This window comes from Podarcis cretensis, assembly GCF_951804945.1.
Source record: "Podarcis cretensis genome assembly, chromosome: 8".
Taxonomy (NCBI): domain Eukaryota; kingdom Metazoa; phylum Chordata; class Lepidosauria; order Squamata; family Lacertidae; genus Podarcis; species Podarcis cretensis.
This window is the reverse complement of record NC_137177.1, coordinates 4,071,976-4,088,865: the sequence shown is the minus strand read 5'-3', so window position 1 is coordinate 4,088,865 and position 16,890 is coordinate 4,071,976. Positions and strand designations below refer to the sequence as shown.

At 52.2% G+C, this 16,890-nt stretch overlaps 1 protein-coding gene across 5 annotated transcripts in view; it reads left to right on the top strand.

Annotated features, from left to right (window-relative positions):
* The first annotated feature begins 5,362 nt into the window (after positions 1–5,362).
* Positions 5,363–16,890, top strand: part of MARK4 (microtubule affinity regulating kinase 4) — a 79,504-nt gene continuing 67,976 nt past the window's right edge. For 2 of the 5 annotated variants that reach the window (XM_079985392.1, XM_079985395.1), the window contains exon 1: positions 5,365–6,233. In XM_079985392.1, coding sequence (XP_079841518.1) covers positions 6,183–6,233 — 51 coding nt within the window. In that variant the 5' untranslated portion in view covers positions 5,365–6,182. Of the gene's footprint in view, positions 6,234–16,890 lie in introns of all 5 variants that reach the window. The other 3 variants (XM_079985393.1, XM_079985394.1, XM_079985396.1) reach the window with 3 other exon arrangements.

The following is a 16,890-nucleotide window of genomic DNA, read 5'->3' as shown; positions in this document are numbered from 1 at the left end:
GGTCCTAGTCTGACACTCTAACCACTACACCACACTGCCTCTCACACTTGTTCCTCTCCCTTCCTTTGTATCCTCACAAACAAACTTGTGAGGCAGAGAGAGAGAGAGAGAATGAGTGGCTCAAAGTCACCCCGTGACTTTTTTTAAAAGAATAATAATTGTTATTAATTTTAACATATAAATTATAATACGTACCACAAAACTTTATCACTTATACAATCTTTTTTGGACTTCCATCAGCACCTCTGATGATCCACCGTTTTAACCACCTCTTATGCATTTCTTAAATTTATATTACCTTTAAATGTCTTAACAAATCATCCTCCCGCTTCTCCATTTTTGCAATACTTCCAATAATACTCCTCACAAAACTTCTTGCAAACCTACAAACGTCGTCTGATCTTCACAAATACTTTTCAAATAGTCTGTAAATTTACTCCAGTCTTCTGTGAATTTCTGGTCCTGCCGATTTCGAATCCTTCCTGTTGGTTTATCCAGTTCTGCATAGTCCATTAATTTCGTCCTCCATTCTTCTTTCGTCGGTAATTCTTCTTGCTTCCAATTTTGGGCCAATAATAATCTTGCTGCCGTTGTTGCATATAAAAAGAGCTTACAGTCCTTTCTATTTATATCACTCCCTACAATGCCCTGTAAAAATGCTTCTGGTTTCTTTATAAATGTATATTTCAACATTTTTTTCATCTCATTATATATCATCTCCCAGAAGCTATCACCCCATGAGTTTCATGGCAAAGTGGAAATTCGAAACAAGGATGAACACTACTAGCCAAACACTAACCAACAAATTCAGCTTCCCAGTGCCCAAAGAGTTTCTCAGAATTAAAACTCTGGAAACTCTGGATTCAAATACAATGAAATTTAAAACAAAATAAAAAAATTCCTTCCAGTAGCACCTTAAAGACCAACTAAGTTAGTTCTTGGTATGAGCTTTCGTGTGCATGCACACTTCTTCAGATACACACTGAAGTATACACACTCTGTGTATCTGAAGAAGTGTGCATGCACACGAAAGCTCATACCAAGAACTAACTTAGTTGGTCTTTAAGGTGCTACTGGAAGGAATTTTTTTATTTTGTTTTGACTATGGCAGACCAACACGGCTACCTATCTGTAAATGAAATTTAAATGTCGGTGCGATTTCACTGCAGTTCTATTTGCCAGTCCAGTCCTGTTTGATCGTTCAACCTGCTTTTCATAAGCTTTGCCGCAAGCAGAAAGGATCTCTTGATCTTCTGAGGTCTCAGCCAGCTGGCAGGATCACTTCTGGGGCAGTTGGGCGAGGCTGCTTTTTTTTTGGGGGGGGGGGGATAAAAATATTTATATACTGCTGCGTCATGGAAACACATCACAGTGGTTTACAACAATATAAAAAAAGTAGAACAGGTTAGGTCTCAGAATTTCAGGTCCACCAGTCTCTGGTCGGCTTCCCACATGCAGGGACAATGGGGGAAAGCCCGTCTTATTATGGGAATCTATTTTAAGAGCGTTAAGAATAGCCTGAGGCTGGATCAGGCCCAAAGGCTCATCTAGCCCAGAATACTCTTCTCTCAATGGAACAACCAGACGTCTCTGGGAAGACTGCAAAAAGACTTGAGCCCAACAGCATACTAAGCACTTGTGATTCCCAGCTTTCAGAGGCGTGCTCGGTTTTAGGATTCGGCTGTGGCATGTCGCAGAACAGAAGGCACGGCTCCTGAGCACGTGCAGAGCGCTACAGACTGAGCAACCCCAGCCCACTACGTCAGGAATCCGGGTTCAAGGGGTGAGATTTTCAGCTCATGTGTTGCAAGGCAGGTTTAATTTCAGTGGGGCTTCTGCAGGAATTGATGCGAGCAAGCTGGCACACGACTCCAGAGAACCACCTTTGTACACACTTCTTCAAGTGCTGAACCAAATATTCCTGCGCTAACAAGTTCCTTCCTGGGCTGTTTGCCTGCTACGCCAACCCTTTCTGAAACCAGGCAGCTAGGCTGCAGAGTTCTGCATGCTTCCCTGGGCGCAAGCGCCACTGAACTGAGCGGCCTGTTCCGCTGGGAACCTGCGCAGTAACCAGATGTGTGTCTTCCTGTTCATTGCTGCTGAAGAGGCAGCAAGTAGAGTCACCCTAGCCAGGAATTTCTGCCCTGGAGGACTAAAGCTTTGATCCCCAAAATACAGATGGTAATAATAATTTTTTATTTATATGCCCCCCATCCACTCTGGGTGGCTTTCAACAATTAAACTCTCTCTATATATATTAGAGGGATGCGGGTGGCACTGTAGGCTAAACCACAAAGCCTAGGACTTGTCGATCAGAAGGTCGGAGGTTTGAATCCCCGTGACGGGGTGAGCTCCTGTTGCTCAGTCCCAGCTCCTGCCAACCTAGCAGTTCGAAAGCACGTCAAAGTGCAAGTAGATTAATAGGTACCGCTCCAGCGGGAAGGTAAACGCTGTTTCCGTGAGCTGCTCTGGTTTACCAGAAGCAGCTTAGTCATGCTGGCCACATGACCCGGAAGCTGTATGCCGCCTCCCTCGGCCAATAAAGTGTGATGAACGCCGCAACCCCAGAGTCGGTCACGACTGGACCTAATAGTTAGGGGTCCCTTTACCTTTATATATATTAGAGTACACCCTATATTCTGGACTGTAATTTGTTTTAATTTGTAATATTCAGGCATGCCCAACTCACAATAGACTGCAATCTATTCCCACTAAAAAAACCCCCAGCAGTGATCACGTGATCTGACAGGGATGCCCCGCGATCGACCGGTAGATCACAATGGACCGGTTATCAGGCATAGGCAAACTCCAGCCCTCCAGATGTTTAGGACTACAATTCCAATCATCCCTAGATACCAGGACTAGTGGTCAGGGATGATGGGGATTGTAGTCCCAAACATCTGGAGGGCCAAAGTTTGCCTATGCCTGCTGTATATTTAAAATGTTGTGTTCTGTCCTGCAACCCCATGGTGAAGGGTGGACAATAGTCTAAATAGCAATAGAAGTAATGATGTAATGAGAATAATATTGCCTCCCCTGACTTAGCACAGTTGGAATTAAACTTGTGTTTCATCTTTTTTTGCCAAAGCTGTTCCTGGAGTGTTTTTTAAGGGGTGGAGAGCAGAGCAGCCTTCTCCACCGTGGATACTGCCAGACTTTTGAACTACAACTCCCATCAGCCCCCCGCCCAGACAGTGGGGCTGATGGGAGTTGTAGTCCCAAACGTCTGGCAGCCCCCAAGCTGAGGAAGCCTGCTTTAAGCAAACCAGAAAACCTTGAGGACTAGCGGCTTTCCCAGTTCTAATTACAAAGTGCTTTAATTTCCAAAAGGAGAGGTGCTTCAGAGGCCGAGAAGGCCTGCTTAGAAGGCTTCCCCTCAGATTGCAGATATCTGGTGGCAGAGGTGGGCTTCTTGCTGAAGTGTGCAAAGCCAAGGCACTCTGCAGATGCTCAGAGGCAGCCAGAGGTAGTCTCGCCACAGCGCGCCCCCACCAGACTCCAAATAACTCAGAGGAAACGCTCCTAAAAAGCATTGTTGTCATGTTTAAAAGATCCCACGTCTTAACGATCAGTTAGCACCCGCTCCTCTAGCCGTTGGAGGGTTAAAAAAGAGACACACACCCCCTTGGCCACATGATCAGCGGGTGCCTGGATCCCAGTGACCAACTGCTGGCCAGCTCTTCTGTGACTCGGATGTCACGCCTTTCTGGCAGTCCAGCGGCGCACCCGCAGGGAGTTCCCCAGGTTTTCCTCAAGGCAAGGAAAAAAATAATTAAAAATTCCCAACCCGCTTTGCTTTTTCGGTGTGTTCCGATACAGGTGTCCCATTTGCAGCCACGTCACTTTGTTGTTGTTGTTTAGTTGTTTAGTGGTGTCCGACTCTTCGTGACCCCCTGGACCAGAGCACGCCAGGCACTCCTGTCTTCCACTGCCTCCCGCAGTTTGGTCAAACTCATGCTGGTAGCTTCGAGAACACTATCCAACCATCTTGTCCTCTGTCGCCCCCTTCTCCTTGTGCCCTCCATCTTTCCCAACATCAGGGTCTTTTCCAGGGAGTCTTCTCTTCTCATGAGGTAGCCAAAGTCTTGGAGCCTCAGCTTCAGGAATTGTCCTTCCAGTGAGCACTCAGGGCTGATTTCCTTAAGAATGGATAGGTTTGATCTTCTTGCAGTCCATGGGACTCTCAAGAGTCTCCTCCAGCACCAGAATTCAAAGCATCCATTCTTCGCCATCAGCCTTCTTTATGGTCCAGCTCTCACTTCCATACATAGAATCATAGAGTTGGAAGAGACCACAAGGGCCATCGAGTCCAACCCCCTGCCAAGCAGGAAACACCATCAGAGCACTCCTGACATATGGTTGTCAAGCCTCTGCTTAAAGACCTCCAAAGAAGGAGACTCCACCACACTCCTTGGCAGCAAATTCCACTGTCGAACATCACTAGTGGGAAAACCATAGCTTTAACTATACGGACCTTTGTTGGCAAGGTGATGTCTCTGCTTTTTAAGATGTTGTCTAGGTTTGTCATTGCTTTTCTCCCAAGAAGCAGGCGTCCTTTAATTTCGTGGCTGCTGTCACCATCTGCAGTGATCACGGAGCCCAAGAAAGTAAAAATCTCTCACCGCCTCCACTTTAAGAGGATCACTTTAAGAAAATGCTAAATGAGCGTTTTTGCCTTTGAGAACAAAGGCTGAACAAAGCAGGCCAAAGAAACTGATTGTTAGCTGCCGCTGAGCAGCTCAGGTGACGGGCAGAGGCTCGCACACTTTTAATTACGTTAAATAAAAAAGGCCAGGGGAAGCTTCCTTGCCTTCCTCACTCCAGTAGCTGAGTGAAAGCTACGTGCGGTTTCTCAAAGAAAAGCACTCTGCACATGCTCAGGAGCACGCTCTTCACTGCGCCTTCCCGCGAGTCGACATCCTGGCTTTGAAAATGGACCCGATCCCCCTGCGCTCTCCTTTGCTTGGCGCCTTTGCTTCCCGTTTCCCTCTTGGCCCGGTCTTGGATGAAGCGGGGCGCTCTGCCCATGCTCTGAGGCACCCTTCCTTACCAACACGCGCCCTCCCCATTGCCTGTGTGGTGTGGGGGGGGGGAGAGGAGAGAAAGCTCCTTCTTCTGCTGGCGCTCCAGGGCGGCGTCCCTTTCCAACAAGCCCCATAATTTCCCGTGCGCCCTCGCCCAGCTGCGCGTTTTTACGCAGGCGGCGGCGGTGGCGGCGACGGCGCCTTTAAGCGGCGCCCGCTTCCTCCGCCTGGCGTGTGTGAGTCGTCCGGCCCAGCCCAGCCTCCTCCTCCTCCTCGGCGTCCTTTTTCCTTCCCCTTTTCCCCCTCTGCTCCTCCTCCTCCTCCTCCTCCTCCTCTTCCTCCCTCCTCGCGGTCTCCCGTCGGCGTTGGCAGGCTCCTGCGGGGGGCGCTCTCTTTCGGCTTCCTCCCCAAGCCCCCCTCCCCGCCCCGACCGCCTCCAGCCCGCCTGCCGATGGCGGGGAGCCCCGATGGCTCCCTCTCCGCCCGCCCGGAGCCCCGGCAGCCTTAGGTGAACCCCGCCTCGGCCGGCGCAGGAGCAGGAGCAGCGGCGACGGCGACGGCGGCAGCAGCAGCAGAGCCACCGAGCTTTGTGCTGGCGGCGGCGGCGGCGGCGGCAGCGACGGGAGGGGGCCTGCCGGTGGCTCGGATTGCGCCCGCCCGCCTTGGACGCCCGCATCCCGGGCGGACCTCTCTCCCTCCGCAGCCCTCCTCCCCGCTCGGGAGCCTTATGGGGGGTGGCAGGAAGCGCCTCTGCCCTTTCCTGCCTGCGGGGAGAACGCGGCGGCCGGGCTGGGCGCGCAGGCTCTGAGAGGCAGCCCCGGCACCAGCAACTGACCAGTGGCCTTTGCAGCAGCCGCGGCACCAGCAGCACCGGCGGCGGCGGCGGCAGCCTGCCCCCCACCCCACTCCAAACATGAGCCCCCCCTTGGGGAAATAAGCCCCCTTTCCTCGGGGGCGCACGGAGCGCCTTTCGCCCTCTTCCCCCACCCATCGCATCTCCCTTTCCAGCGCCCTCCGTCCGTCCGTCCGTCCCTCCCTCCGCCGGCCCGGTGCTTGGAGGCTTCTATGAGTGTCCGCTTGGGGGGGAGGCCAGCAGGAAGGTAGCCCCCCTCGCCCCCGCGGCGGCCCGGCTCCGGGAGGAGGAAGAGGAGGAGGACGATGTCTTTGCGCACCGCGCTGGCGACGGGCAATGAGCGCAATGCCGAGACGGTGAGTCCCGTTTGTTTACCGGGCGCTGTGAGTGTGTGTGTGTGCGCGCGCGCGCGTGCAAGAGCCGGTGGGGTGTGTGTGTATGTGTGGGTTGGTGGGTGGGTGGACGGGGTGGGGTCGGGGTGCGCCGGTGGCCCCTCGTTTGGCCGGTGCGCGCGCGCCCGCCCGCCGGCTAGCCAGATGGGGGGCTCGCTTTTGCGCCCCCAGCCACGGAGCTGGGCACTGCGGAATGACTGGCAAAGGCAGGAACCTTCTCTCCACCCCACCCCCCCACTGCCCCATCCCCCAATCACTAGGGCGGGCAGCAAAAATCATCACAGGCTTTTTTCTCCCATCGATCCGTTCCGGGACGGCTGAGCCAAGCCCGGCGTTGTTTTCCGGAGGCGGCTCTCGAGGTGACCCACGGGGCCCGGCTTCTTGGATCTCTCTCTCCGGGGGATGGAGCGCGCGACCCCGAGACCTCCTTCACCCTCTTCTGATGCGGGCTGAAAACACGGGCGGATAAGCCGCAGGGGGAGGGAGGGGGGGACACCCCACCCGCCTAACATTCTCCCTCGATTTGGCAAAGGATCCGCCCGCGAGGAAGGCCTGATGCCATCGGAATGGGCATCGTGCCCAACCCTGAATGCCCGTTTTGCTTCCTCTGGCCTGCTGTTGTTAGGTAACATTTGGGTCTGGGAGCCAGGAGGTTGGGCGGCTGTGGGTTGCGGTGGTGCCTGCCGGTCAGTTGGGCAGGGTGGGCTTTCTCCCATGCGCACCCCCCCCAGGTGGGCAGTCAGTAGGGGATATTCGCACTGCTGGTTGGCAGAGCCCCAGACAGATGCACCTGTGTGTGGAGGGAGGGGGGTCCTCTCTGAGAAGGCAAGGGGGTTCTGCTAATCTCCGCAGAGCAGCATGCGGCGACTGCTCATTTTGATGTGATTCAAAGGGCCTTTGGCTGCTGTCCGTGGGGGCCCAGAGGGCAATCTTTTGTCAGCCATGGAGGGTTTAAGTGGGCGCTGTGGAGGCAACGTGCAAACACTCAGGCTGGGGCCTGTGTTCAGGATCCAGAAGGCCCTTACAGGCCTACACAGAGAGGGAGCAAGCTGTGAAGTCGAGGGATTCTCAGCCTTCATTCCTCTGCCTGTTGTGAACCCCAAAAAAACAGCACACCAAAGGCACCCCGGAGATTACAAGAGGAACATTTTCCAAGCCAATTTGTTCAGGGTGCTTGGTGTCTCTGCTCTCGGGGAAACGCTCTGTTCCAAAATATTATTCCTCAAGGCTGCAAGATGGATGGCTACTTGGTGAATATTGTGTGGAGCTCTGAATGGCCACATACTGACCCACAAGGCCCACGCCTCCTGCACGCAGCTGGCGGTAGTCTCTCCCTCTGCCAAAGTATGCCCAGTGGCACTACCAGAATCCTTCATGGACAGCTCTACATCTTACTCTGAATATTATGCATTTGGCGTTCTGGAAATTTAACACACAAGTACCTAGCCCTTATGATGGCTTAGATAAGCCAGGAAACGGAATACATAGCTTGAGATCTTGGGCACTGCAGTGTGTTTGGGTGAGACAGAGCTCAGGGTGGCGGCGGCAGTTCAGGGGGTGTGAGTTTCTCCTTCCCCTCCACCCGTGTGGAGCGGAGGGTCCTGGGACAGGAGTCCAGAGCGGCCTTTCTCAACCTGTGGGTCCCCAGATGTTTTTGAACTACGACTCCCATCACCCCTAGCTAGCAAGGCCAGAGCTCAGGGATGATGGGAGTTGTAGTCCAACATCTGGGGACCCACAAGTTGAGAACTGCTGGTCTAGTGGCACCTTCCTTTAGTGCAGGGGGTGAGAGAGGGCTGCCCCAGGTTATAAGAACATAAGATGAGCCAGGTGCAGGATTAGGCCAGTGACTCACCCCCATCCAGCTTCATTTTCTGACTGTGGCCAGCCAGGTGTCTCTCCTGGAAAACTCTTGAGCACAACTCTGGTCACACCTCACCTGGAGTACTGTGTCCAGTTCTGGGCACCACAGTTCAAGAAGGACACTGACAAACTGGAACGCGTCCAGAGGAGGGCAACCAAAATGGTCAAAGGCCTGGAAACGATGCCTTATGAAGAACGGCTAAGGGAGCTGGGCATGTTTAGCCTGGAGAAGAGGAGGTTAAGGGGGGATATGATAGCCATGTTCAAATATATAAAAGGATGTCACATAGAGGAGGGAGAAAGGTTGTTTTCTGCTGCTCCAGAGAAGCGGACACGGAGCAATGGATCCAAACTACAAGAAAGAAGATTCCACCTAAACATTAGGAAGAACTTCCTGACAGTAAGAGCTGTTTGACAGTGGAATTTGCTGCCAAGGAGTGTGGTGGAGTCTCCTTCTTTGGAGGTCTTTAAGCAGAGGCTTGACAACCATATGTCAGGAGTGCTCTGATGGTGTTTCCTGCTTGGCAGGGGGTTGGACTCGATGGCCCTTGTGGTCTCTTCCAACTCTAGGATTCTATGATTCTATGAACTACAACTTTGGAGGTGTTTTTAAGCAGAGGTTAGATGGCCACCTGTCGTGTATGATCAGGGGGTTGGACTAGATGACCCCTGGTGTCCCTTCCAGTGTCACAGTTCTGTGATTCCATGGCATAACTTTCACTGATCTTGGAAGAAATTGCTTTGGGGTTAGGGGCCGGGAGTGGGGGGCACAAACCTAACTACAGAATGCAGTTCTCATGGATGAAAGAAGGAACCCCCGACAATTTCTGCTCTTTTAATACAATAACCCCAGTCTTAAAACATATTGCTTTGGTTCTTATCCAGAAGTAAATCCACTGGGTCTTAACGACCAAAAAAGTATACAATAGGTTCTGGTTTTCAACTTTAAAAATCTCAGGTGAGCCACGGACTTCCTGGGCATGTCTCTCTCAGCCTCAGTTCCCCAGCGTGCGAAAATCATAATGAGAGCGGCCTACCTCGCAGGCTTGTGGCAGGAAGGGACTGGAAGGGCTGTCGCTCCGAGCTTGGCATGCAAAGGGTCCCTGGAGCATCTCTGGGTAGGACCGGGAGGGAGAGCCCTTGTCTGAAACCCCTGGAGAGCCCATCTAATCGATCAAGAGGGACAGAGATGAGCCAGTGGTCCGATTCAGCGTGAGGCGGCTTCCTCCGTTCCTCAAGAAGGAAGCGTCATTGGCCAGGCAAGCCGCAAATGTACATGGTGATGATAATGAAGATAGCAGTAATAGAAGAAATCTGTTATCCAGTCTGATAGGCGTGCGGTTCCAGTTGCATCTGGCATGTGTGTGTGTGTGTGTGAGAGAGAGAGAGAGAGAGAGGCCTGTCTTCCTTCTCCTCCAGACGGTTCATTGTGAAATCCAGGTCTTCAGCCGTCATGGCCCACGTGGCTTTGAACGCACAGGTGAGACCGGCTTCCAACCCAAACAACGCTAGTTCACACCTTGCTGTTGTCATCGGAGGCATTTCAGGATCTTGGGCCCCACCCTGTGCTGCTGCTGCTGTGGCTGCTGTTAGCCGTTCTCGCCAACAACAAGAGCTCCTCTCTGTTGCAACCACCACCACTGCTGTGTTTCCATGGAAGCGAAATCCTTGCCATGGCAGCCACGTGGGCCTCGCCCCACAGCCTGTCCTCGGTGGCGGCCACACTCAAACTTGCAGGGCGGTGGCGAGGAGAAGGGTGCCTCTGAGCATGCACCAAGCCCTCAGTGCCGAGTTTGTCTCTGCCCGCCTGAGTTGGGGGCTCTGGGGCTCTGCAGAAACAATCCCTGTGGGTCAAGGACAGTGATGGCCACCGACGCAGATGGCTTTGAAAGCGGATTGGGCAAGTTAACAGAGGACAGGGCTATGGTTTTCTCAGGTTTTGGGGTAGAGAAGATGCAGTCCTGGTCCTTGCAGTTGGCAGGTATTGTGAAGCCAGGATGAGGCCTTCTTCTCTGCCGGAATCAAGGGAGTGGGAACTTCCTCCTCCATTTCAACAGCTCTGAGGCTCAAACCCTGAGATGCAGCCATTGACCTCAAGGACTCTCAGCCGGAGAATATTTCTCACCCCGCTGATCCCTAGGCCTCGGCATGGCTGCCCACTGCTAGCGCTGACCTGCTCCTGACATATTTGGTTTATCCTCCTGGCCTACTTCGCATGGTTGTTGTAAGCATTCCGGAGGTGGTTACGTGAAGTCTTTTACACGCGCAGAAACTAAGCATGAAAAAGATTATGACGGTGGATCAGCGTAGGGGGCCTCCCCAGAATTCTTTGACCTCCCAGCCAACAGGGAGTTGTAGCACATCTAGAGGTTGCAGGGTTGGGGAAATCTGATGTCAGGCCACATCACACCATGCAGTGGTACCTCGGGTTACAGATGCTTCAGGTTACAGACTCCGCTAACCCAGAAATAGTACCTTGGGTTAAGAACTTTGCTTCAGGATGAGAACAGAAATCATGCAGCGGCAGCAGGAGGCCCCATTAGCTTAAGTGGTGCTTCAGGTTAAGAACAGTTTCAGGTTAAGAACGGACCTCGGGAATGAATTAAGCACTTAACCCGAGGTACCACTGTACTTCTTAACTTCTCCGATTCCACTTCAAATAGTCATGGCTTCTCTCCCCCCCCCAAAGAATTCTGGGAACTGTAGTTTAAGGATGCTGAGAATTATTAGGAGGCACACACACCCCATTCCCCTCCCAGAGCCACCAGGCCCAAAGCTTGTTTGTTTATTCCACTGATGGTCCACCTTCTTCTCAAGTGACTTATGTGTTTCTCTTCCTCTTTGTTTAATCCCCGCTACAACCCTGTGAGGTAGGTTAGGCTGAGAGAGGCGGCGACTGGCTCAAGGTCACCCAGTGAGCTTCATGGCCGAGTGGGGATTCGAACCCTAGTCTCCCAGGTCCTAGTCCGGCACACTAACCACAACACCACACTGGATCTCATTGGGAAGAGGATTTGAGGGTTAAACCTCTCTGAGAATTGTAGCTCGGGGCAGTGTTTAAAATTCCCCAGGCGCCAGGTGTGTGTTGCTACTGCCATGGGTCTAGTTGCAAGTACGAGGAGATTTCTCGGTGCCAGGTTTGGTTAAAGGTAAAGGGACCCCTGACCATTTGGTCCAGTCGTGGCCGACTCTGGGGTTGCGGCGCTTTACTGGCCGAGGGAGCCGGCGTACAGCTTCTGGGTCATGTGGCCAGCATGACTAAGCTGCTTCTGGCAAACCAGAGCAGCGCACGGAAACACCGTTTACCTTCCCGCCAGAGTGGTACCTATTTATCTACTTGCACTTTGACATGCTTTTGAACTGCTAGGTTGGCAGGAGCAACGGGAGCTCACCCCATTGCAGGGATTCGAACCGCTGACCTTCTGATCGGCAAGTCCTAGGCTCAGTGGTTTAGACCACAGCGCCACCCGCGTCCCTTCCAGGTTTGGTTGCCACAGTTTAAAAAACCTCTGCCTTCGCCCATAGGTAATACCATTTCCATTTCCACTGTGGTTTTCTCTTTCCTGAACACTGGGACAAGTGAATTGTTGTAAGAGCAAGCTGCAGCCAAGCTGTGTACTTGAGATCATAGAATTGTAGCATTGAAAGGGACCCTGAGAGACATCTAGTCCAACCCTCCCGGTGAACAGACATTCTGTTGTGGTGACCGCAACCTAGGTTTAAGGTGCTATTTGGCACCTAGCTTATACACCTGAGCTCCTAACACTAGCTCTGGAGTGTGTGTGAACAGGGGTCTCCCAGTGTCTCTCAGCGGGTGGTGCTGTGGTGTAAACTACAGAGCCTAGGACTTGCCGATCAGAAGGTCGGCGGTTCGAATCCCCGCGACGGGGCGAGCTCCCGTTGTTCGGTCGCTGCTCCTGCCAATCTAGCAGTTTGAAAGCACCGCAAAGTGCAAGTAGATAAATAGGTACTGCTCCGGCAGGAAGGTAAACGGCGTTTCCATGCGCTGCTCTGGTTCGCCAGAAGCGGCTTAGTCATGCTGGCCACCGGCTCCCTTGGCCAGTAAAGCGAGATGAGCACCACAACCCCAGAGTCATTCACGACTGGACTTAACTGTCAGGGGTCTTTTACCTTTAATGTCTCTCAGCACCCTCAACAAAACTGCACTTCCCACGATCCTTAGGGGGGAAGCGAGCCATGACTGTTTTGAAGTAGTGTCATGGTGCTTTAAAGGCATGGTGTGAATGTGGCTGTAGAGTGAGGCCAACCCACAGCTGATGCCTGCCTGTGCACTGTGTCCTTAGCCTTGTTCCTTTGGTGGTGCATTTATATGCCGCTTCGTGCCGAAATCTCTGTGCCTCCCTTCTCCAACGAGGCGGTCGCTGTGTTGCGCTGAGTGTCGGCAACCTCCCCGCAGCGAGAGGTGACCCGAGTGCCATACCGGTTTCTCTTGAAATTGCAGCTGGTTTTGCGGCCTCTGCGCGCAGTTGTCTTTCGGGCTGAGGTGTCAGGGCAGGGCCCTCCTTCCTGGCCGGCCTCCCTGCTCTGTTGATCTTCCTGAATGAAGAAGCCGATAGCATTTCATTAGTTCGGCGGAAAGCACAGCTCTCCTCCCGCAACCTCGGCCAGACGCTTTGGCCCACTACCCCCCAAATCCGCCGGGTTCCTGTTGCGGCTTGAGGGCTCCCTCTGCACGGAAACATCCGCGGCTGTCTGAGCGGGAGAAAGCCAGATTCTGCCCCAAGGAAACTGGAATCCTGCGCTCAGCAGAAATCGCGTGAGTCAAAGGAACTTAATGGGGCCTGTTTGTTTGCTCCAGGGTTTCCCCTTTTAATAACTGCGATGGCTTCGCCAGGAAAGCAAACCTGTACTTTGAGTTTTTTATTTATTTTTTAGAAAGTGGGGGCTGTTTTGCTCCCCAAGGAAAGCCCAGGGTAGAAGTGTACCTTTTTACTGGGACAGCTTAGATTGGCGTGAGAACATCTTAGCCCTTGAGTTGTGTGGAAGTTTTCTTTGGGAAGGACGCCAATGTTTATATCTCCAAAGCTATACAAATATATATATTTCAGTCTTGTCTTTGCGTCTCCGAAAAAGCCAGGAGCTTTTCAAACTTGAGTGTCGGCCGGAATGTCTCATCCAAGTCTTGGGATTTGCTAGGTGATCTTTGAGTCTCACACTGCCTCTTGAACCTCGATCTGCGATGTTGGCAAGGCTCCTGGACTACCCTACAGGGCTCTACGGAGACCGTGGTGGTGTTTGTGAAGTATGTTGAATGCTGTGGAGTCCTCGATGAACGCTGAATGTGCTTGTATTTGGCCTAATCTCTCTTTCGTTCTCCAGTCCCAACCTGGTAATTGAGTTTGGGGTGGGTTTAAAAACTCAGCAAGCAACCATGGCAGTGGAGCGGTGTTGTTGCTGTTGTTTAGTCATTTAGTCGTGTCCGACTCTTCGTGACCCCCTGGACCAGAGCACGCCAGGCACTCCTGTCTTCCACTGCCTCCCACAGTTTGGTCACACTCATGCTGGTAGCTTCGAGAACACTGTCCCACCATCTCGTCCTCTGTCGTCCCCTTCTCCTTGGGCCCTCCATCTTTCCCAACATCAGGGTCTTTTCCAGGGAGTCTTCTCTTCTCCTGAGGTGGCCAAAGTATTGGAGCCTCAGCTTCAGGATCTGTACTTCCAGTGAGCACTCAGGGCTGATTTCCTTCAGAATGGAGAGGTTTGATCTTCTTGCAGTCCATGGGACTCTCAAGAGTCTTCTTCAGCACCAGAATTCAAAAGCATCAATTCTTCGGCGGTCAGCCTTCTTTATGGTCCAGCTCTCACTTCCATACATCACTACTGGGAAAACTATGGCTTGAACTATAAGGACCTTTGTTGGCAAGCTGATGTCTCTGCTTTTTAAGATGCTGTCTAGGTTTGTCATCGCTTTTCTCCCAAGAAGCAGGCGTCTTTTAATTTCGTGACTGCTGTCACAATCTGCAGTGATCAGAGCGGTGTTAGAAACTCAAATATATAAGCTAGGAGCCATATGACTCCTTAAACCAAGGTTGCAGTTGCCAAAAATGGAATGTCTAGTTGCCATTTAAGAGCAAGATGGCTCTCAATTCTTATTTTTCGAATGGTGGACTGACTGTGCTTGATTCTCAGTTAAACATCTGGCTAGTTCAGATGACAACCTTGAGCTAGACACAAACTCTGAGAATTTAAAGAAGAAAATCAGTTCATCCAGGGACAGTCCACATAGATATTGGCCTATTCCAACCTCTTTTTCTTAATGGTGACTTCTTCTGCTCAGTCTGCACAGAAAAAGCAATTTGGTTCCAGAAATTCATTCCAGTTGTACAGATAATATGTAACCGATACAGTTCTACAGGATGGGGTATTAGTGTGTGATCCAATGATCCCCAGATGGTGGAGATGTTAGGCACTATCCTGGCCCCCAGGCATCTTCACTTGGTCCCATGTGATCGAAGGTAAAGGGACCCCTGACCATTAGGTCCAGTCATAGCCAACTCTGGCGTTGCGGCGCTCATTTCGCTTTACTGGCTGAGGAAGGCGGCGTACAGCTTCTGGGTCATGTGGCCGGCATGACTAAGCCGCTTCTGGCGAACCAGAGCAGCGCACGGAAACACCGTTTACCTTCCCGCCGGAGCGGTACCTATTTATCTACTTGCACTTTGACGTGCTTTCGAACTGTTAGGTTGGCAGGAGCAGGGACTGAGCAATGGGAGCTCACCCCGTCGCGGGGATTCGAACCGCCGACCTTCTGATTGGCAAGTCCTAGGCTCTGTGGTTTAACCCACAGCGTCACCCGAAAGCCAGGTGCAAAATGCGTCTGGTGCCTGGCTAATTTTGAACATTGCAGTGAAGTAAGAATGGAGGACTCAGTACATCACTGGGCATGGCAGTTTGGGGAGGGGGCTTTGAGGACAAGGTTTACTACGAGGGAATAATCAGGAAACTGTGCAGTGGTTTGGCTTGGCAAGGGCAGGTGTGGCCTGTCAATTTCTGAGCATCTCCGCTTGTTTCTAGAGACAGATTTTGCAGAGCTCGACCTATTCGCCTACACCAGGTACTGAGCCGAAAGGGCGCTGCGACAATGATGTGGAATGGAAGTCGAGAGGCAGGGGGGTGCCGAATTTTGGCATCTCACAGGGCGCTGCTGAAATTTGAAAGCCCAGAGTCCAGCACTGTCCAGAGCTGTGTTCTAGGTAAAGTGTCACTGAGATTAGGCTAAGAAGCACCAGCCTGAAACTGAAGAGGGCTAGGTGTCACGCAGACTGTGTGTGTTGCCAACACATAGTTAATCTGTGGAACTCACTCCCACTGGAGGCAGGGATGGCCCCCAACGAGGATAGCTTTAAAAGAGGATAGGACACGGAGGAGAGTGGAATTGGTGGCAACCAGCCATGATGGCTCTGCTCTGTCAGAGGCAGCGATGTTTCTGAATCCCTGTTGCTTGAAAGCACAGAAGGGGAGCGTTCCTCTTGCCCACGAACGCTGCTTCCTGGTTTCCCGCAGGCATTCGCTTAGCCGCTGTGAGATCTGAATCCTAGGCTCCATGGGCCATGTGCAGGATCTTCTTACGTTCTTAATGCTCAGTTCAAGTTCCCCCTGCCTGGAAGATGCCAGGACCGTGGAGAAGGAGAGAGCTTTCTGCATTGTGTGAGGACCAAAAAGCTTCCTGAGCCAGCCATCCCCTTCTCTGGGGTCCTTGACCATCCCCTTGGCTGCCAGGGGAAGAATCATAGAATCATAGAGTTGGAAGAGACCACAAGGGCCATCGAGTCCAACCCCCTGCCAAGCAGGAAACACCATCAGAGCACTCCTGACGTATGGTTGTCAAGCCTCTGCTTAAAGACCTCCAAAGAAGGAGACTCCACCACACTCCTTGGCACCAAATTCCACTGTCAAACAGCTCTTACTGTCAGGAAGTTCTTCCTAATGTTTAGGTGGAATCTTCTTTCTTGTAGTTTGGAACCATCGCTCCATGTCTGCTTCTCTGGAGCAGCAGAAAACAACCTTTCTCCTTCCTCTATCTTTCAGTCAAGTTACCTGTGATTTGGCTTGGACTCGATGAGCCTCAGGAACCCCATTCTGCCGCTCCACAATTCTATGTTAGTGGAAGCTGTTTGGGTCGCTTCCGTGGCCTTTTCCAATTTTTTGTGCAACGTCTAATGTGCATTTGCTTGTGTTGTTGTTTTTTGAATTTCACACAGTGCAGCACCTTCAATCCTTCTCTGCCTCGCCTTGAGCAGATTCTAAATGAATAAATCCCCTCTCTCTCGCATGCAACACAAAAGCAGCCTCCTCCTTTGCACACCTGTGTGTGTGTGTGTGTGTTTGTCCGTCCCCTGCTGGCACCCAGCACACCCCCTCGCCCTGCCCTCCGTTCCTTGTGGCGCACGGCGTGTTGTGTTCCAGTGCATTATTGATGGGCTTTGAGGTGGAGGTTGCAGAGGAGAGTGGGGGGGGTGGGCTGTGTGTGGTGCTAGGCCCCCCCCCCCTTGCTAGCCTGACAGGCGTCCTTCCTCGGCGTCCCACAATGCAGTGAGGCATTCCTGAATAACCTCCGGTGGGAATGCAGAGCCAGCTTTTCAGAAAGGCCAGGCTGTGACAGCGAGCATGTTAACAACACCAACTCTCCCACCACCCCCAAAAAAATATTTCCCAGGCAGCACAAAAACCCACAAATGCCAGGATGTGGTTTTTTTCCAGGGTTTGTGCGCAAGATAAGCTTGCAAATAGGTTCTCC